Below are 22632 nucleotides of genomic sequence, written 5' to 3'. Positions count from 1 at the left end.
ATTAAGGAAGAGTGATGTAATGCCAATGGAATACAGCCAGGTTCTCTCCACTCATTTTATTTATATTAGCTGCATACCAGAGAAAGATACCCCAACAACATGAGTGCTGCTCACTATATTTAGTCAGGCTAGTTTAGTAATTCCAGGAGGTTATGTTTATATGCAATGGAAATAATTATAAAAAGGTATTTTGAGCATCTTAGTTCAATCAAATGGGTTTAAGCAAAAATGCTTTTTAAAAAAGATCATAAAATTGGGGTGGTATTTGGGCTGTATGTCTTGAGGCATTTAAAACAGTAATCCCCTTGACTAATCAGCTCTTAATAGAACATCTTTCTTTTTCTGTGCTTCAACTCCTTAGCATTATTTGTAGTTAGAAGTTAACCTTGCCTCTAATAGAGGCTAATGAACCAATCCATCTTTCAGTGTTGTATAAAATTGATTGTGGATTTAAATTTCACTTCACGTTATGGGAAAACGCTTGCACTAGGGTGGAGTTTGCGTACCCCACCCTCCTCTTACTCGGTGCTTGCAAGGAGACTGAAAGTTTTCGCTTTCACTTTAGAATTAACAAAGATCCCTGTGACTGCCCAACTTCAGGAGCTGTGAGTCCTCGCTTAAAACAATCAAGAATCCAGCCACAGTTTGATATCCTGGTTGGTTAATTAACCCTACTTGGGACAAATTGCAGTTCAAACACCACGGGGAACTCTGGTTAGTTCTAAACTGAAGTCTTTACGTATTTTCCTCATGCATGCAAAAAAGTGAGGGAGACTCCATAGCTTAGTAGTAGAATACAGTGGTACCTCGGGTTAAGTACTTAATTTGTTCTGGAGGTCCGTTCCTAACCTGAAACTGTTCTTAACCTGAAGCACCACTTTAGCTAATGGGGCCTCCTGCTGCTGCCACGCCGCTGGAGCACAATTTCTGTTCTCATCCTGAAGCAAAGTTCTTAACCCGAGGTACTATTTCTGGGTTAGCAGAGTCTGTAACCTGAAGCGTATGTAACCCTAGGTACCACTGTACATACTTTGCTTTGCAGAAGGTCTGTGGTTCATTCTTCACCATCTTGGACTTGGGAAATTTACCTGTTTGAAAACCCTGGGTAGCTGCTGGCAGTTAGTGCTGGCAATATGGAATCTGGGCAAGCTTTTTCTGTAATGTTAAATCATAGTTCAGCATTATATCTGTACCAGGCCTTGGTCTGATTTGCAAATTATAATTTCCACCTCCCAGAGTCTAAATAGATGTATAATTCACTGGGGAGATTTGGGGTTGCTGTTGTTCAGCCTTGGAAAGAGTGTTTCAGTTCTCTTTCTTAATGTGTTCTAGACAATAGGTTTCTGTCACTACAACCCTGTGGCAAGCTTAACCAAAACCACAACTGCTGAATCTCTCCATGCTTTGCAGCTATAAAAACACATCATTTACCTGTGAGCATTCCTGGGCAGATGTATCATTACCCAATCAATTCCCTTGTGTGCTACAAGTAAAGGGAAGTGGTTTGCTCAGACCCCACCAGCCTGGCTATGATGGAGGAAAAATGGAGTTTCCACCCCTCTTGCTTTTCCTAATTGTCTTTTGTTCTACCTGATGACTTTTACAAACCCTGTTTTTCTTGCTGACAACAGTATTTCCGCTTTGCAGTGGTTTTATTTTACCAGGGAACAGTCTTGTGCAGGGCTGCAGGCACTTCTCAGAATCAAACACTGGACAAAGGGAATTCATTTGTTCTCTGCACTAGGGGGATATGCATATGTTGCTCACTTAGTTACGTGGGTTGCTTTATTTCAAGATCTCCCAAGATGGTTTGCAGTGTGGTATGGGGACACTGTTTCAGACATTTGCACAATACATGGGATATATTGTGTCAGTTACCTGATGTTGGTAGGATACGCACCCACACAGTAAACTGAAATGAAGAAGACAAGCAGTGAAGCAAGACAGTCCTGATTCAGTACTTGGAATGTGATTTCTCAGACCTGCTCAAGTCAATACATGCAAACCTTTGTGCTAGGAGCTTCCAGGGGTGAAGCAAGTTTCCCTGCAGAACCATGAGCAATTGTTAGAGGAAGTGTGAGCCGTTCCAACCCCAGACTCCCCTTCTTTCTGCATGACCCAAGAGGTCAGATTCCACCTCATTTTGGTATTCCAGTACCTGTGGGCTTCACCATTTGTGCTAATTGATCGTGTTTGTTTGGTGTGGGGGGAGTGATTTTTTTTCTAAATGTTTGGCAGAAACCAAGCTAAGAGTGAAGAGTTCTTTGTCTTGCAGCGAGGGCTAGGACAAGTACTGTGCAAAGGTTTTGCTGCATAAACCTGCTTGGCACAGGGTTGGGCTGGATGACCCTCAGGGTCCCTTCCAACTCTACAATGCTGTGAGTCTATGGTTACATAGGAAATGCACAGCTTAAAAGGTGCATCAGGTACATCAGAGGTATAGATAGATGGCAAAGTGCAAACTATATTGATCCAACAAGTGATATGCCTCTCTCACTTTCCTTTTGAAGAGCGAGGTGGACACAGCATGGCAAGCAGCCAATGTCCTGGGACTTGGCCTGCAAACAGGCGCTCCTTTGAATGAGTTGGATCTGTGAGGCTTGTTCATGCTGCTGCTGGTGGCGCCATTTCCTTGGAGGTGGAGATGGTCTCTGTGCCAGTTAAGCATCCAGTTTCACTCTGTCACCTTCCGCAAAGGTGGAAGCTCTTCACTGACAGGAGAGATGCACCAGGCCCACTTCACAGCAGGAGGTATCTGACTCAGGGTGTCACCATGGTGGAACAGTCCTCTGCCAGCCTGCTTAGTCCCTCCCCTGATCCCACTCTCCATTCCTGTCAGGGAACTGCCATCGCAGCTAGCAGAGGAGGTGAGACTCAGCAGCGATGCTGGAGAGGGGCCAAGCAGGGAGAGAGGCAGGTCCCCTACTGGCGAAGATAATCAGCGCTACACCAGGGATAGAGGGGGGCCGATGGGGGAAGCGGAGAGGAGGCTCCAGGACTCTTCGCAGGAGACCAGCGAGGAGAGCACAAGTCCTCCTCTGCCTACGCCCACCCTGCGCAGAAGACTTTCGCGCAGGGAAAGTAGGCGGCGACTTGGCGTCAAAGAGCTTCTTTGCTGGAAGAGGTTCAAGAAACGCCCACTGACGGATTCTGCCAGTGACTGAACAGCCACGGAGTGGATGGCTGTCCAGAGGGAAACGGCTTAACCAGGCAAACTAGCCCGGAGAGGCGGTAACTTACGCACAAGCAACCCCTAAAGCCATTACAATTCCCTAGACTCCTCCCCCCCCACCAAGGTCAGAGGCTTCTGGAGTTGCCTTTTTCACTTTCCCCATCCTCCTACCACCCTCCCATGGGCATCAATCTCCAAATCCCTGAGCTCTGCCCATTCTTCCTCAGAATCCAACCATCCCTTCCATGATGTATCTCCATGGGATTCATGACAGTAGCTTTACAACCTTGCATTCTGTGCTTTTCTTTTCTTTTTACTGGATACACAAAATTGCTACTTTTTGAATTAATGTAGAAGATCTCCATCTGTCCATAGTCATGCAGTTGCTGAAGCAGGTTGGAATCCCCAGTTCACCCATAAGTATATATCGGAGAGAATCCTGGCTAAAAGATGTTTAGGGATAACGGGACTGCTTAAGAGGCTTCTGCTGGGAATGTAAAGCTCAATATTTTTGATCCCTTATCTATTGGTACGCCCATCCCATTCTTCGCAACTGCATCTTTTTTTCTTTTTTCTGAACATGAATTTTACATTTGCAGGGGCAGGGGAAGTGCCTGACCCAAAGAAATATGCTAGAACAGAATTTTAGAATCTGTGTTGTCTAGAACAGAGATGGGACACTAGTAGCCCTCCAAGACTTTATTGGAATCCAGCTCCTTTACTCCCTGACAACTGGCCATGCAGACTGGGGAATTGATGGGAGTCGAAGCCCAGCATAATCTGGAGAGCCACAGATGCCCCATTCTTGCTGGGGAGAAAGGAAGGGTTGCACAGGTCTCAGACCCTTCTTTCACTGGCCATTTGGTAGAACGCAGGTGTTGAGAAAGTAGAGAATTGCAAGGGGCTAGACTAGATGGTTCTCAGGGTCCCTTCCCACTCGACAGTTCTATGGTTCTATGATCCTCCTTGGGATGTCTAGGCAACATGGCTGTGTGTGTGACCCGCACAAAAAGCAGAAAGATATTTTGCAACTGACAAGGGGCCATTCGAAATCATTCTGCCTTTCTGTCGCATCTTAGAAGTATAGGAGAATTATGGATCTGTTGGCAAGCATATATGAGGTATTCCTAGAGATAGCGAGATGCAGCAGCCCTGTCAAGAGGTACTGTAGATACTTTCCCCACTCATTCAGTTGAGGCAGTTCACGAGGGAAACAGATCATGCTGCTAAATACTGACAAATATACTTTAGGTCAGCCAGGAGTCGAAGCAATTTCCTTTTAAGTATAAAGCATACTAAACAAGCTAATTTCTCCCCTCTTCTGGTAGAGTTCATGCTAATTTCAAATCCCAAATTAAATTGTTACCAAAAGAGTAGATTTAAGAATATCCCAACCTTAGTATTTCTGTTACCAGGTTCCAAAGAACTAAATATCTCCTATAGGATTATAGCAGCTGACATAGCTAACATATGAAGTATTTCCTGGACGGCATACAAACACAGATGATGTGCAATCATTTCTTGTTTAGCAGAAAATTCCTATCTGAAGTAAAAAAAAAAGAACCTGCTTTTGTGATGAGCCACTCCCCAAAATACTATGGGGAGAACTAAAGCATGGGTTAGGCAGTGGGGATTCAAATTGCTGAATTGTGCCTTGTTGATGTGTCCCTTTATCGTCTGTATTGTGGTTATATGATGCAGCCTTCCCTAGGCCAGTGCCCTGCAAATGCTTTGGACTATGACTTCCATCAGCCTGTACAGCAGCACTTGGAATACCCATAAATGATAAATGCTAAATCTTAAGACTGTGGGCGGCTTTGGATAATGACATTAACAATTATAGTGCCTGGATATAGCTGTAGTAGAAAAAGATCTGTGGATTGGGTGATAAAATAGATTGCTTTTTGTTTGGGTTAAAAAAACAGATGCAGTATGTCATTGAATAAAATGGGTGTCAAAGATACCTCACAATGTACAGCCCAAAAAAAGGGGGGTACAGTAAGTATGCAACTTGCACGCTTTTAACTGACGTGCATTCAGCTTTACCCCAAAAATTAAAAGGGGGTGAGAAAGGGGCAGGATTCTGGGGGAAATGACTTTGGCAATCCCACTCACTATTGAACCCAATGGGTCTTGACTATATGCAGTTTTGGCTTTAGGTGCAATCCCTGGAACATAGACCCTGTGTGAGTTGTGGGCCTGCTACATTCCACGTTTGTTACCCTCCCTATGACCTTTACTACCTACAGAGATGAGAATTGTTCAGAATACCATCCACATTCACTCATACAACTGAAACAGGGTCTGCATATCAAAATGTAGCTTTTCATCAGTTTCTGTAGTCCACTGGCGCTTGTCCTCATTCCTGTTACAGGTGGCTCACCTAGCACAAGCTGCCCATTGAGCACTTTTTTCCTGCACAAGGGAGTGATGGCAATGCGCAACCTGAAAGGACTTTTCATAAATGGTTCACACCTTTTGAAAACTGTTTCTTATGACCCACCTTAGCATACTTTGTCATTAAAGGAGATGCTCTGCTGGTCACCACGATCGTTCTTGTTGCCATTGTGTGTGTGTGTGAGAGAGAGAGAGAGAGAGAATGCCCTTGGGTGTTTCCAGCTTTCCTCCCAATCTTGGAGCTGCAGTGCTGAGTGGGGATTATTCCAGCAGTTGTGTGGCACTGGTGGCTCCATGAGGCGCATAGCAGCCTCTTCCTGAAAAGTGCTAATTGGATTTTGCAGTGTAACCACATAAAGTCACAATTCTGCTTTCCTCTACTACCTAAAAAGTCTCTGCACCTTCCCAGCCCCATTTCAGTGATGAAACCTCCCATTGCCTTGCCACCTGATACCAGGAGCTCTTGAGTTTCACACATAAGAGTAATGGTGGTGTCTTCCCTATCTACTGTCTTGGAAAATACCCCAAAATGCAACCTGAGTTAAAAGGTGATGTGTTTTGTGATCATTTGGTGGAATCACTTTGAAGTTGTTCTGTGAACAAGCTCATGCTCTTGAGCCATTAAAAAGTTTTTAAGATCAACTGGTCTAGAAGTTAGCATGCATGGCTATGACCACACTCCACAATGTGGCTTTCCCCCGCCCTGCCAAATCTTGGGAATGAGATGTATTCTCATTCTTAGCAATAAATAATGGATATGTTGAGAAAGTTAAATCAGGCAGGCAGTAAAAGATCCTGTGATATGAAGGTGAGTTTTGTCCCTAGTCTGTCCCTCTATGTCCCCTTTTCCCTATCCTGTATCTTACTCCTCTAGAAGTTAAGCCCTGTTTCCTAATCACTGCCCAAAACCACTTCCAAGTTCTGCAAAACAAGCATTTCATGGTCATTGCTAAGAAAGCAAATTAAGCAAAAGCATGCTTAATTTGCCTGGTTTTGAATAGCACCTTCCAGCTGGAGAACCTTGGCTTTCTTAAAGCAGCATTCTAAGCTCACAGAGAACCTGTGTAGTAGCACTGGGGGGGGGGGGGGGACCTGTCCAGTGGATTAACAAAAGAGTCTCCTTCGGCTTTCACTTTTTACAATGTTTTTAATTGATGATCTTGCCCAGCTACAATTTTATCTACCAGTTGAATTCACTGTGTCTGCTGTTGTTGGTTGGTGTTGTTGTATTGTTGTTTTTAAATAATAGTGGCAGTTGTTGTTCCAAAGAAGAGTGGGTTAGGTGCCTAGGCTGGGCTGAAGCAATAAGAGAGGGACAAGTTGGCTCCTGCCATGGTAGCAAGGAGCCAGTTGTCTGTCTTTCCCACGGTGGCATCCATCTGTTGTTTTCCGGTGTGTATCTCAGCAACTCTTTCCATATATCCCCCTTGCTATAGCTCTTCCCAGACAATTCTCCATCGTTCTTACTTTGTCGACCTCAGTTTCGGCAGCAAGTTAAGAAGCAGCCATTAACTGTGCGGGAGGAGGCATAACCTTGAACTCTCTATAAAACATTGACCTTCTGGTTATGTGTGTTAACCATTGTTCCCAGAATGGATTAGACCCAGTTGCCTCCTGTCAGATTCCCCCCACAGGAGAAAGGTCTTCTTTTTTGCCCTTCTGAGGTTTATGATGAGCAATTGTGACAGTTGCACTTCTCTTGAGATGTCACCAGTCACTAAATTGGAACCACTGATTGCCTTGGCTAGGAACGGACTCAACTTCATCACAGATCACACCAACTGGTCAATAAATTGTTTGCTTATCTGATCCATATTGCCATACATATCCCGTCTTCCATTAGTCTGTTTTTGATAAGGCCTTTTCCCTCCTGAGCCTGATTTACGAAGTGGGGGGTGGCTTATAAGCCCGGTGCCCATCGCAGACGCTGTCCTCGATACTCGAAGCAGCATCGCGCAAGACCTTTTGGACGAGTGACAAAAGGATCCCTGATATACCTGGCTTTGGTTCATGGTGAGGATCTTGTAACCCACCTGCCACTGGGGTAGATATGGGTCTTTGACATGCTCCAGCCCGGTCATAATTAGCGGACTCCCTGTGAGTGTAGCTTGGGGTAGTGGAATGTGACTCACGGACAGCTTCCCTGTTTTTTTCCACTAAGTGTTGCTGTATCATCTTCAATGCCATGCCGAAAATGTCTTTTGCATGCAAATCCAGGGACCACGGCTTTTCTGAACAACTATCAGGGGATGCAGGAGTTGAAACCTTACGGTCAACAGTAGAGGGCTGGCGCATGCCGCTACATTCCAGTTTATCCTTGATCTCCTGACGTGCTTTTTGAACAACCAGGGAGCAGAGTTTATTGACATATGAAGGTTCGTCTGAGCAGCCCCTTGGACCAGGGTTAGTAGGAATCAGTTTGTCGGATGAGATGGTGTAGGGCTGAGTTTTACGAGAACCACTTGCAGGTTTCAGTGCGTGCTGAAATCCAATTGCGTATTTCTGAAGGTCGTTGCTCAGCCAGCTCACAACATTGAGTTCCTCAGAGGAGCCCTGCTTGAAAAGGCAGACCGCACCTTCCGTATTATTAGGATTGTTTCGCTCGTTGTCTTTTATTACAATAACTTCTTTATCCTCCAAACTCGCCAGGTCAAGATGATTGTATCCTCCTCCTCTCTGACATTTGTCCTTCATATTTAAGCTGGATACATCAACAAAACAGATCATTTTGCGATCCTGGTCTTTCTGTCCTTCAGGGCAGTAGTGGTTTACTTTACATACGGCCGCCTGACTGCGCAACCAGTCGATTTCATGTGCCATATCTGTTGTTTTAGGGTGGAGCTGTCCCCAGGGCCATAGAGCGGTGGTGATGGTGTTTTAGTTGAGCAGCTTTGATCCTGCCAGACTCAAGGTGTTGCCTCCTCTCCTAGCTTCCCATGCTCTTCTAGTGGCAGATGGGATTTTCACTTGTGTGGACAATTGGTTTCTATGACAACAGTGACATCATAAAGCATCAGTATCACCAAGCAACCAGTGGTGTACTTAGGCAGTGCTTTAATAAGAGTTTGAGAAAGAAAAGGCAGAATCTCTCCTGGCACACAAATATTAGACTGCTTTTTAGGGATTATTTTATGTAGCCCACATTGGATCCAGGGGATCATTTTATCTTTGAGGATCATAAGTCTGAAATATACATGAAGATTGCCTAGCTCAGCCCCTGCCCTAAGTTTGTCTGGCAGAAAAACTGCTAAAATCTAAAAATGGTGGTGGGTAGTTGGGGTGCTTGTCAATTTAAAAAGAAAGGTTGCATTTTAATTATGGATTAATTAATCTGGAATAACTGCCACCTATGTTTCTTGAACTAGGAGCTGAGATATTTATAAGGAGAGAAAGTTGAGTAGGATGGCTTAACTGGTACTGTTTTTAGCCTTTTGGGGCATTCTGAATAGTAAACCTGCAAGGAGGAAAGTGTGTTCACAAATGCCAGGAGGAAAGTGTGTTCACAAATGCACTAGGTCCCTTCCGCCATTCCTGTAACCACTGCCCTCCCCATGTTCCCCAGTGACCATCTACAGCTAGTAAGTCCCCTGGACTTGTGGAGGCTGTAGTGCCTTTTGAAACACTAGAAAATAAGAGTTTCAAAACACCTGAGAGCCTCCTCAAGTACAGGAGTCTTCCCCATTGCAGACAGTCACTAAACATGTGTAGTGCAGCGGTATGAAGGATGGAGGAGCAGAGTTTGCAAGTTTGTGTATGCTGTCTCCTCCTTGCATGTTTCCTTAAGCCCTGTTCAGAATGCCTGAAGAAAGCTTTTGTTACCAAAGCAGACTATATTCCCCATCTGCTCATTGAAGGAGTTTAGAGCCAGTATGGTGTAGCGGTTAGAATGTTTGGCTAGGACCTGGGAGACTAGGATTCAAATCCCTGCTTAGCCAGTGAAATTCTCTGAGCCATTCACACACTCTCAGCCCTAACCTATTTCACAGGGTTGTTGTGAGGCTGTGGTCTAAACCACTGAGCCTCTTGCGCTTGCTGATCGGAAGGTCGGCAGTTTCCTCTGTCCCAGCTTCTGCCAACGTAGCAGTTCAAAAGCATACCAATGCAAGTAGATAAATAGGTACCACTGCGGCAGGAAAGTAAATAGCATTTCCGTGCGCTCCGGCACTCGTCACAGTGTCCCATTGTGACAGAAGTTGTGCTGGCCACACACACCCGGAAAGCTGTCTGTGGACAAACGCCAGCTCCTTCAGCCTTAAGCAAGATGAGCGCTGCACCCCATAATCACCTTTGAAACTTGCTGAAGAAGGCTGCTGGGTTTGAGGTCTTCTTTTTGTGATCTTGAATGTTTCCTAAAGGACATGGAATCCATCGTCTTTAGACATTTTGTGTCTAAGATGTTATTAGGTGCAGTTTCTTCCATTGCAGTACATCAGTAGTAGAAAAATGACCGTACTTAATTCTTCTCTCCTGTCCCAACTGTTGAAGGAGCCATGAGCTGTGTTGGCATTTGTTTAATTTGATAAAAGTTTTGAATTTAGGCATTTATAATAGCTGAGTTGTGTCTTTGACTTATTGAGCATTTTCTTTTCTTTAGCCATCCTTGGCTATCTTAATGGGTGCATGTTTTTGAAAAAAAATATTATAGTAATATGAAAAATGCTTCCTGTAAATGGAAGAATTGCTGAGAGACATCGCACGTTCTCACCAAGTACTAGTCTTATCACTGCTTCTGGTTTCCTCAGGACAAACTTTAGCTTGAGGCCTATTTGGCAGATAACAAAATAAAATTGGGAAATGCCGGGTTTCATGTTGATAAGCCAGGAAAGTTGGTAAACGCAGAAATAGATGAGTATATCCTAAAACAGGCTTCCGTTAATACAGTTGGAATGTCTTTTTGTCTTTCCTAAAAATAAGTTTCCTTTTCAGAACGTATTTGATGAACTCTGTCGTATGGCTACAGTCCAGCACAGGACAAGGCAAGCTTGGAAACATTGAAATCAGGGAGCTTGGCTCTGTGTTAGAGCCTATGTCACTTGGAAAGGCCTGGACCTAGCATTAAGCAGAGTGAGGTGGCAGCCTAAGGCAACTGATTTTTGGTGTCATGAAAGGGCAGCAAATTGTTGGTTGATGAATTATTGTTTTATTCCAAAAGGCTTTTGGGAACTCACTGGTTTGTTGGCTTGTTTGCTTGTTTGTTTTACAAGGCTGGATGAGTGAAGTCTTTCTGTGATGTCATGCTGAGTATTAGAATGTTTCCAGGGCCATTAGAAGCATGTCATAATAATTCATTCTATAGGTTCTGTGGATAAATTCACCATAAAGTAATCTCAGATCTGCCACAAAATTCAGTTTTGGGCAGAAGTGCTTCATCAATATGAATGAGTCTTGATTTTTATTTTTAAAAATCTCTAGAATGAATGCAGCAGAACTTTTCTAAAAGAAGAAAGTTGAGTCAACTCCAGTCATTATTCTGCAGCAAAATGCATAGTGGTACAAGCTATTTTGGATGTTTCACTGGAATAAAGATGAACAAACATGTACAGGATACCAAGGACAGACTTTTCCAGAATGCAGCACATTGCATTCTTTGAATCACTCACTCTTCTGGGAGAGTGATAGCAAAACTGCATTCTTGTAGGCCTTGCCAAATGTGAATTCTGGAAGTTGTGTAACATCACTTATCTTGGAGCATTAATCATGTAAGTGATCTCTTTAACTAAGCCTCAGCAAAGTGCCCACCTAGAATGATTTTGTATATTCAAAGCTTGCCTTGTGTACAGTTGATGGCTACTGGTATGCATGAATGAGTCAACATAATGCACTGGTGTTCCACGATTTGAAGGAATATGCACAGTAAATACAGAGACATTGTATTGACAGATTGTGGTGCAGGTTGCTGTTTTCCTTTCCAAGGAAGAGGTTTGTGAAGAGCCCTTTCTCCACTCTTTTGATTTACAGCCTGCTTCTTTCCCCAAACAGAAGCCTCCAGCTTGAATTGTGCACTGCTCTTTTCCTCCCCAGCTTCTTGTAACTCTGACGTTATGTTTTTCAGGCCCTCTGTCGAGCAGTTTTTTTCTACAGCTCAGGCCACATGGTCAGCGCAGATAACTTAAAATAGAACCACCCTCAAACCAGGACTGCAATCCGTTGCTTATGGCTGGTTGCCTTGACTCTGCTGCCTTTCCTGTGCTGTTATCCCCTCTGCCTCATTTGACAGTGAATGTCAGGTTAACGGGGCTGTTCTGCATTATGCACATGCAGGAATTGCATGACTCCCATTCCTTAGCCCTTCCGCATACTCCAGATATGAAGAAGCATCTCAGTGGTCTTTACATAGGCCAGGGACAGGCATATCTCCTGTCCCCTCTCCTTGGTTTGAATTCGTTTGCTTTCTTCCCTGGTCTCATTTAACTGTGGTTTAGCATTACAACTATGCTAACTGCAGCTGCATTTAGGCATCACGTTCACATATTATTGGCTTCCAAAGCCCAAACAATCATTTCTTCTTAGGCTTGAACCAATGTCAGCGTGGTGGTTTTCGAGGGATGGACAAACTAGGATATCAAGCAATGGTTTGAAGCTGGTTGGGCCACCTGTTCTTTGCTGCTTTACATGTAGGTTCAGAGCTCATTGGCAAACCACAGGTGTTAGGGATGGGCAGGAGCCAAGGAGTGGAGGGATGTGTAAGCAGAGGAAGCAGGTGCAGTGGGAGATGATCCAGGGGGACCAGTGACTGGTGGGGTGTTGTGCTCCTCGTGAGTCAGCTGCCGGTGGTGGAAGAGGGGAGGCGGGAGGAAGAGACGAGGCAGCCAGAGACAGGGGAGATGGAGAAAGGAGATGAACTGCAGAACGCCTTGGATCCCAGAGACGAAACTCCCTGGTGCAGCCAAACCAGCTCAGTTTGACTGTATTTTCAAAGAACATAGCAGGCAGCAAGGCAAGTCCACCCCGCTTCATTTCAGCAACTGTCTCACTGCAAAGAGGTTTGCATCTGTCACATGTGGCCTGTGGAGCCAAAAAGGTTTCCCACCCTAGAGGGTTGTCTTGGGATCACTATGAGCCTTGGCCCCCCCTAAGGACACAGTTGGCTCACACCACAGGCCATATTTGCAGTATTCAGTCTGCAGAATTTCCAGCTGTGTACAGTTTTGCTACATTGCAAATTAAAACCTGAGAAACTTCCATGTTTGGGCTCAGCAGCTTTGTGCCATACCCAGCTTCCAGTGCAGATGGCACTGATGAATGCATATTAGATTCTTCTGGTGAGTGGTAGATAAACATTGCTATTCAGTCGGTTGATAATCTGCAACACTTATTAGAAGTGGAATACTCACAACTTCTACTTCTCAATGTAGCAGGCCTAAAGAAAGCAAGCATTTTCAGTTTCCTACCATTAAAGACAAGCCTTGCACAACTGGTTTCATAAATCAACTGTATGACATCCTTGTAATCCAATGAAAGTGCTTTAGAAGGGAAAGGACAACAAAAAAATGTTCTTAATTCTGCTTAATTACAGTACCACTGTCAGCCAGCCAAACAGATTTGATGACACATAAATCCCAACTGATATAAACAGGAGCTGTGCTGGAGCTTGTCATTTCAGTTCAGTCCCGTGGCTTGTGCCCCACTTGTAAATTACTTCCAGTGGATTCTCCCTGAAGAATTTTTCTATTGTAAGAGAGGATGTTACCCTTAAGGAATGGCAGAGATGTTGCTTCCCTCCTGACTCCCATTAATCCGAAGCAACATTGCCACGGTGGCCCATCACCCAGGGCGATGGGAATTGTAGTCCAGTTACAGCTGCAGGTCCATAGGCTCCCCATCCCTGTCTGATGTTGGGGATATAGAAACTGCCTTATAGCATGTCAGGCCACTGGTCCATCTAGCTTAGTATTGTCTACACAAGGGGTGGGAGACCATCTTGGTAAGGCAGGCCGGATCCCAAAGTGGTGGTGCTGTGGTCCAAACCACTGAGCCTCCTGGGCTTTGCCAATCAGAAGGTTGGCGGTTCAAATTCCCATGAGTTCCCATTGCTCTGTCCCAGGTCCTGCCAACCTAGCAGTTTGAAAGCACACCAGTGCAAGTAGTTAAATAGGTACCGCTGTGGTGGGAAGGTAAACGGTGTTTCCGTGCGCTCTGGTTTCTGTCACTGTGTTCCGTTGCACCAGAAGTGGTTTTAGTCATGCTGGCCACATGACCCGGAAATGCTGTCTGTGGACAAACGCCAGCTCCCTCGGCCTGAAAGCAAGATGAGCACCACAACCCCATAGTCACCTTTGACTGGACTTAACCGCCCAGGGGTAATTTGCCTTTTTTTAAAGCTTTTTACACGTCCACAGATCTCTGTTTTTGACAGGTGGGTGGATGTCAGGTGGAGCTGTGCCCACCAGAAGCCAGCAAGACTTGCATTTGGTGCTGCATTTAAACAGCTTAACATAGGCCATGCTGTCAAGGAATACTTGGGATCACACTCTTAAGCTTGCAACAGGGGTCAGTGCCACTCGGGAGCTCTGATTGGGATCTGCTGAGTGGAACCAATCCAAGCTGGGCTTCTGTATTCACCACCAAAGTTAAACAGCCATGGCCATGATCTGCACCTAATGATAAGTGAGTGACAGGAGGGCATGGCTAGACAAAATGGCTGCATAGGCCCAATTGGCAGGCCTAGGACCTCCATCCCTCTTCTACACTAACTGGCAGGGGCTCCCCAGAGTACAGTCAGGGTGTCTTTCCTCGCCCTGAGTGGAAATGCCAGAGCTGTACCACTCAGCTGCAGCCCTTCTCCTCGCCGTTAATTGTGACAGACCTAACCTCACCCTAACTGCATGTTTTAGGTTGGAAGCCTTTGTATTTACGTAACATTTGCCATGTGTGTGGGAAGAATATTCTCTTCAGAGTCAGCTACTAGATGACTACTGCTTTTGCGCATCTGCTAGGCTACAATAGTCAGACTACTTAATATATGAGACTTCACTTGCAGGGCAATATCCAGGCCAAGATTTTAAAGTAGTCAGCTATGATATAAATATTTATAGGGCAGATATACTAAAAGAGAAAAAGGTGTGCACACATAATAATCTTAAAAGAGAACTTAATGGACCCAGATGGACACATTCCAAAAATAGGAATGAGAAGGACCCCTTTGTTGTTGTATGCTGATGGCGCAGCCATCATCTCGCGTTCCAGGCCGGGCTTGAATTATCTGTTGAGGAAATTTTCTGATTACTGTTCTGGAAATGGTTTATCCATTAATTATGAAAAATCTAAAATCTTAGTCTTCGAAAGAAGATTCTCCCAGTCTAAATGGGTGCTGGATGGCCATAACCTTGAACAGGTAAAATACTTCAGTTACCTAGGGCTCACATTCCATCATACAAGATCTTGGAAGCACCATTGGCAAACCTCCCTTCAAAAGGCGGAGATTACAAAGCTAGCCATACATAGATTCTTCTTTACAAAGGGCGGCAAATATGTTCCAGCAGCCTTAAGGGTTTTCAACGCAAAGCCCGTTTCCCAACTCCTGTATGCAGCAAATGTCTGGCATAATGGGGACCTTCCAAAGCTAGATGGCTTTCAGGCAAAATTTATACGATCTCTGCTGCAGGTACCTAACTGCGTCCCCAACTCCGTACTTTTGTTGGAAGCTGGTGAATGCCCAATTTCAGCTAGAGCGTGGTGGGCTGCCCTAAGACATTGGCTCAGGATTTCAGTGTTTAATCTAGGGAAGGGTCTGTACCAACATTTGACCAATGGGGAATTTGTCAGCAAATGGCAGAAAACCATGGCTAAAAAAGCCACCTCTATTGGCCTGTCTCCCCCCCAACTGTATTACCTGGGTTATGAAGGCGCCCAAAAGGCTTTAAAGCAAAGATTATGGGACAATGCACACAGTGACTTGCGATCTCGATCACATGCAGTCTGTAGTCCACTGGCAGCAGGAGTTCAATATGGGTATGTCTTTGAGTTAACATCTTACATCAAAAACCTGACAGTACCTAACTATCGAAGGCTTTTCACCAAGGCCAGACTGAATGTCTTCCCCTCTGCAGTGCTGGATGGTAGGTTGAGAGGAGTTCCCTACCAGGACAGACTTTGCCCGTGTGCTCAAGACATCGATTCCATAAATCATATTTTGTTACATTGTGCGAAGTATGAGCAGGCCAGGGCTGAATTGATACTACCCTTGCTGGTGCCTTTCCCGGGAAAGTCAGAGGCTCACTATGTCAGGTTCCTACTGGAAGACCGGACAAAAGCTAGAACTTTGGCAGTGGCAAAGTTTCTATCGGTGCTTGCAAGAACAAATGAGCCCTATATTCCAAACAAAGTGCTTGATTAACCTGAAGGTAGGCTGTATGAACTCTGTATTGATTTGTAATGTTTTGTTGGTCTCTGGACCGTAATAAAGATTGTTGTTGTTGTATAATCTTAAAAGAAAAAGAAAAAGAACAGCATCTGGAACATTTAGGACTATTCGTGGCTTTCTAGCTGTGATAGACAGCATGTAAACAAGATGGATGAATCTTCCAATAAAGACCACACAAGGATAAAGCTGATATTTGCTTGGATTGAGGTTTCGTTGAGAATGTAGCATTGCTACAGTAGAGCAGCTGTAGCCCTTTGAGTGCATGGGTGTGATCTTGCATAAAATACTTGCTCAAATAGTTTGCGTGCATTATGTGGCACAGTGGCTGGCCGCTGTCCCATGCACAAATATTTAGAAGTTCCACTATAAACACACACACACACACACCAGGCTCTGTAGCTCCCAAGGCAGCTTCCTTTCGCTCAAATCCAACAATAATCTCCTACCCCATCCTGCCTGAAACTGTTGTTTAAGCCATTCATGTTCTTATTGTAAACCAAGGTCTTATTCTTCAAGGCTCCTTTAAAATAGGGGGGGGCCTATTTTAAAGTTTAGGTGAAGTAAAGCACCCCTGGTGGTGGTGCGGTCCTACTTGTTCCACCCTTGCTATGAGCCTGGGGCAGGTTACACAGGAAGCAGGCATACACCAAATGTGCCAACTTCAAGGGAGATAGGAAATCTTCTCTTGTTTAAGCCCTGGAGAGTCCAATATAGATGTGTGAGAAATAATTAAATACAAGTTAAAGAGTTTAGGGTGGGCTTTTTTTGCACAGCCTTGTGTTTAAGCCCTTGCATGGTTGCTAGAGGTGGAAAGGAACTGCATCCAGGGAAGGGAGTGCATTGCAGGAGGTGGGGTGGAGCATTCCTTTTCCCCCTCCATCAGCCCATGTTTCTATGCTGGTCAAGGCCCTTTCTTGTACCTGCAACATGGAAATATAGCAGGGCGAGTGGAGGAGGTACTGAGTCCATCAGCCCCTTTTATGACTTACAAGCAGACTAATGATTGGTTGGTTTGCAGGTTAGGCTTCTGTGAACTTAGTAAGCATGAGTAGGACTGGACTGTAAAGCCAGCTCTGTTCAGTGGGACCAACTCCCAAGTCAGTGCCCATAGGATTGCAGCCGTATATAAAGGGCTGGTGATGTTGCTGCATTCTGTCATGTGTTTCATTGTTTTGTGATAGCAATATTATTTTTGGCATTCACAATGAATTTTTGCAGGGTAGCAAATCTTTTTTTCATCATAAGGAAGCTGAGAACAATATTTCCTGGAATGAGATTGTTGTCTCAACTAATCTGGTACATAGGTGTGTTTGTTTGTTTATTGTGCATTTATATTTAAGCATTCCTTACTTTTGGTTTGTATCATTTGTACTGCTAACTTCGGGGGGGGGGCATTATTTAAAAGCGCTGGTTCACACGCAGATAAGGGTGTGGTACAGCTGTAATGGTTACGAGAGGGGAAGTTGTCTATCTTCCCCCATGCCCACTTCCATTTGCAGATTCTCTCTGTTTCTGCCATTGCTGCCAGGTCTTCACCATGGTTAAAGCATCTATGCTCACCTTAACCATGGTTATCACTATGCAAGGTACCTTTCCATCAGGATTTGGGGAAAAACAGCTTCAAATCCTTGTAACAGTGGTAATTCTGTCTAGCTTGGTGCAGGTGCAGCCTATAATCAAGAAAGGAGGCAAAGAATTTACACATGGCAGGGTATAAGCTGGGATTCCCATGCCCCACTTCTCATCTGCTAACAGGGAATGTAGGTCAAGAATGTTTATCCGCATAGGACCAAACTGGCATTTCTCTTTTTGTTGTTGGCATTGTTCACAACACAACACAAAATTAAATTTGTTTTCTCCTGATTTTAAATACAGGGACCCTCTAAGGCTTCAGCAGCTGCAAAACCAAATCCGACTGGAAAAAGAATCTGCCCAGTGGTGCCCTCAGCAGCAAGCTGGTTTCCATCAGACTCTGCCCTTGTCTCCAACTTTCCCCCCTCCACCTTCATTCCAAGAACTCGAGTCAAGTCACTCTGCCACTTCTCCTGGGCAAATGAGCGTTCTGAACTCCCATTCTGCTCCCGCCATGCAGTCATCCGGCTCCTTCAACTATGCCCGTCCCAAGCAGTTCATTGCTGCGCAGAACATCAGCCCTGCTTCCAGCTACGTGACTCCTTCCTCCGGATCTTCAACATCAAGCCTTCCATCTCCCATGTCTCCAACAGCTTCTCAGAAACAATTTGGCAGAACATCTGCTCCCTCTTTCTCTCAGCCATTTGCTCCAGAGGGGGAGTACCCGTGGTCTCCTTCTCCACCGCCTCCACCTCCACCAGTTTTCAGTCCAACATCATCTTTTCCAGCCGCCGATTTCTTTCCACTGCCGCCACCTCCGCCACCTCCTCTCCCAACTTCTGTCCCTTCACCCTCTGGCAGCCTTTCTCCAACATCGAGGTTTTCAAACTCCAGCCAGTCCCCAGCTGCCTTCCTCAGCTCCATGCTGCCATCCCAGCCACCTCCCATCTCTGTCAACGCACTAGGACTTCCAAAAGGCGTCACACCGCCGTAAGTATCAATGTTTGGTGGACTTCTCAAAACAATGATTTATTAGTCTTGGTTTTACTTGTAGCGCTTTGCTTTTTGTAGGCACCTCCATTACTTTCTCCATAGTTAACATATTATTCCAGTAGGATATCTCTCAGAGCACATTTGTATGGCAGGTATCTCAGCCATCATGCATGGTCTTTTACCAGCATTCATTCCCACCCCCACCCCCTCAGTCCATTGCAGTTAAAAGCCCTGGTACCTTCAGACTGTTGTCCTTTCTTACATGCACATGGTTGTTGGCTGCTGCTCTTATATATCTATAGCCAACTACCTTTCCTCCTCGTCTTTCCTTTCCCTTGGTCCACCCTCCTGAGATGACTAAAGTTATTGTTATACTCTGGGTCCCTGTCCTTGGCAACATTACAACGTCTCATTTTTGCCACTCCCTTCTAAGAAGGTCGGTATGTGTGTCTATGTCCAAACATGCAGTATGTGAAACAGCCGGGAAGGGATGGCGCTGGGCACCATTCTGAGCCAACCAGCAGAGCAATAACTGGCCAGATGCATATTTGGAAGGCCTGTGATTGCCAGTATAATCTCTTATTTCTACTCTTATCACTTAAAAAGGTAAAGGTAAAGGACCCCTGACAGTTAAGTCAAGTCGCGAATGACTCTGGGGTTGCGGCGCTCATCTCGCTTTACTGGCCGAGGAAGCCGACATTTGTCCACAGACAGCTTTTCTGGGTCATGTGGCCAGCATGACTAAGCCGCTTCTGGTGAAACCAAAGAGGGCACGGAAACGCTGTTTACCTTCCCACCTATTTATCTACTTGCACTTTGATGTGCTTTCAAACTGCTAGGTTGGCAGGAGCTGGGACTGAGCACCAGGCGCTCACCCCATCACGGGGATTGGAACCACCGACCTTCCGATTGGCAAGCCCTAGGCTCTGTGGTTTAGACCACAGTGCCACCCACGTCCCTGCTCCTATTACTTAGGATTCTGCTAATTGTGGCCATTGGGCTTTCGAACTCTTATACTGGAGTAGAGCCTTGATCCCAGCATCTCCCCCTTCCCCGCCCTGACAATAATCAGTACTGCAGAAAGCTTAACCAGGAAAGATAATGTAGATTATTTTGAAGCACTGCAGAGATAAAGAGCCTCATTGGCCTCCTTTGACACCACATTCCATTATGGCCTTGGTCAGACCTTCCCTTTCAGTCTTCAGGTCTTTTCCCACACAGTGCCTTTTCGCACCTAGTATTGTTCAGCTGTGGCCTGTTGTTTAAAAGGTCAAAAGCTCATTTGGTTTCAGCTCCCCTCCTCCTTACTTCCCGGTGGCTGTTTCTACCTGGCACAAAGTCTAAGGAGTTAATAGCAAACATGTCCTCCACATTTGGGGGGGAAAGTTGAGGAAATAATGGATGAAAACTCACTATAGCTAAATAGAAGAATGGAATCAACTTGAAGCCAAAGGAGACATCGTGATTTCCCATGAAACCAAAGTTTTATAGAGCTCTCAATCAAGGCTCAGTAACATTTGTTCCCGAACATGTGGCATGGGAACATGAGCAATAAATATCACATAAACATTTCAACCCGAAGGAGCTTCATTTTTGTGAATTAGAGGCCTCTGTAGATTGTGGATTTGGCAGCATTGCCAGAACCATCATTGTTCAAGTGAACATCTTCCAGTTGGACAGCTTTAAAGTGCTAGATTGCCAACATATAGGTTTAGGCATTCCAGAATCTTGCGTTTTTTAAAAACACACACAACCAAAACCTATGTTTCTAAAGGTTTGTTTACTGCATGCAGAAAACATTTAGAAATAGCAACTTGGATACATAATAAAAACCAGTTAAACAATTGCTTAACTTGAGAAATACGTGCAAAATTGAAGAGTATGCAAGAAGGCCTGGAAATAGAACGCACCACCAATGAGCGGGCTGTGGCAATCCCTGGCAAAATTCCTGGAGCCCATCCAGCCCTCTTCCTGTCCACAGAGATCTGTGAATTTGCTACATAGGCATAGTTTTTCCTACCCTGCTCTGAAACTCCCTCCGGGCTTTGGGTAGAATAGTTTAAAGAGAGTGGTGTGTCCCACTGGTCAGCTGATTTGTGGGATGTTGCTCCTGTTTTAATGAACTAGAATTTGGGTTGTCCCTTCCATTTCAGGCTACTATGCTCCTTGTCCACAACCTTAGCTGTTGCTGTCCCTTCCTTCTGTCTACAAGTGGTTATCATGTACAGCAGAGATTGCTGCTTCCTATCTATGCTGTGGGTCTGGTTCCCTTGAATCAGAAGATGCTGAGTGCATTTTTCAGTTGCATCAAAAACAAATTGCAGGCCTTAATGCCTATTTTTCTTCTCTCTGATTGACTGTGTTCATTACAGCCACCAGGTACATACATAGCTGGATCTATTTCCTAGTCCTCCTCAGATCAGTACAACCATGTAGCAGAATCCCAAACTGATTCTGTTTCGTTCCTTTGAAAGTGCAGTTTAATTGTATCTCCAAAGGCAAATCCAAATTCTCTCTCTATTTACATTTGTGGAGTCGCATGGTTGAGCCTGAAAGCACAGCTGGCTCATAAGGAGTCTCTGCAAATATACAATACATAACCACTAGAAAGAGAATGTAGAGTTAGTCATCAGTCCATGGCTAGACTGGAATCCCTTGCAACGTCAGAGGGCAGGATAGTGCATTTTCAGCTTGTGAGTATGTCAGCTTGAAAGAGGGATAGAAGCAGGATTTGTGCAAGATTGGTTGTTCACATTCTTTGGTGCAACTCTGAATGTTCACAGAGAATTCTGCTGTGTGCATAACTCCCAGCAGTAATGGCTCTGAGTAAGAACAGCCAGCCCCAAACATAATAAAAGCCTTTAAAAAGTAAAAGAAAACATTGCTTTGGAATGGGCATTGTTTACACATTCCAAAATTACCATTAGATTTCTTTTCTTTTCTTGCTGATGTTAAATTTAATTGCTGTTTCCATGTTCTTCAAAGCAGTCAATCAAATATGAAAGATCTATGGGAATTGAGAGGATTAAGGAATGTTATGTGGCGGGGGGGGGGGGAGAGAGAGGTTGCATTTATTTGAGTGGAAGCAGCTGGTTGTCTCATCCAAATGTGCTTTTTTGAATTTGATTTTGCTTCGGTAACTAACAAGTCACCCAGTGTCCACTGGTTTTTATCATTTCCTTTCACTGATCAAGGATGCTCATAAGCAATATGAAAGGAAGACAATGCATCATGCTGCTAAGCAATTCATTAAGAAGCATACCCCACCTTCTAAGTGAAGCTGGCTGGTCTGCTGTATGAAAGACTTCTGCCATAATGTGTGCATGCACATGACGTCACAGATAATGGCTTCAGTTGACTAATGCAGTCTTTTGTGCACAAGCCCTTTGCCAGCTACAGTAGAAGTGCCCAGCGCACTAACTCAAAGCTACAATAACCCATATATATTGGGTTGCAGCCAACGTCTTGATTACAAGTGGCAGTGTGAGCTCTTGATCTCTTCCTTTCCCCGCATTTTTTTGGCGGAGGGTTGTGGGGGAGTCCTGACTCACATAGCCTTCAGTAACAGCAGTTTGGGCTCCAACAATTTTTTCTTCTTCGTGCTCCTCCTTATCTATTGGAAACAAAACCAAAACATGGACACTTTTTAAGGTTTGGGGTTGTTGTTTTTTATTATACCAAAGCAGAATATATTTGTGGGTGTAGCAGTACAGTGGTACCTCGGGTTAAGTACTTAATTCGTTCCGGAGGTCCATTCTTAACCTGAAACTGTTCTTAACCTGAAGCACCACTTTAGCTAATGGGGCCTCCTGCTGCCGCTGCACCGCCGGAGCCCGATTTCTGTTCTTATCCTGAAACAAAGTTCTTAACCTGAAGCACTATTTCTGGCTTAGTGGAGTGTGTAACCTGAAGCGTATGTAACTTGAAGCATATGTAACCCGAGGTACCACTGTAGTACTCACACACTTGAAGGAAGCGAGGCATTAAGAACATTGTTGTCCTCAGTCCCATTTGGCACCTTAATAAATCCTGTTGAGAAAGAGAATCCTGAAGACAGGACAAAAGCCTGGCTGGAACACAGGTTTTATAATACTCTAAGGTTGCTGCTTCACAAGAAAACACGGGTGATTCCCCA

The 22632-nt window shown here is 44.8% G+C and overlaps 1 protein-coding gene across 17 annotated transcripts in view; it reads left to right on the top strand.

Moving 5' to 3' along the window:
* Positions 1-22632, top strand: part of PALLD (palladin, cytoskeletal associated protein) — a 216413-nt gene that overhangs the window by 160567 nt on the left and 33214 nt on the right. For 15 of the 17 annotated variants that reach the window (XM_083755336.1, XM_083755345.1, XM_083755346.1 and 12 more), the window contains one exon: positions 17808-18494. In XM_083755336.1, coding sequence (XP_083611462.1) covers positions 17808-18494 — 687 coding nt within the window. Of the gene's footprint in view, positions 1-10866; positions 11269-17807; positions 18495-22632 lie in introns of those variants that run through there. The other 2 variants (XM_083755342.1, XM_083755341.1) reach the window with 2 other exon arrangements.

Source organism: Podarcis gaigeae, assembly GCF_964106915.1.
Source record: "Podarcis gaigeae genome assembly, chromosome: 9".
NCBI classification, from domain to species: Eukaryota; Metazoa; Chordata; class Lepidosauria; order Squamata; family Lacertidae; genus Podarcis; species Podarcis gaigeae.
This window is presented reverse-complemented; position numbering and strand designations above follow the sequence as displayed.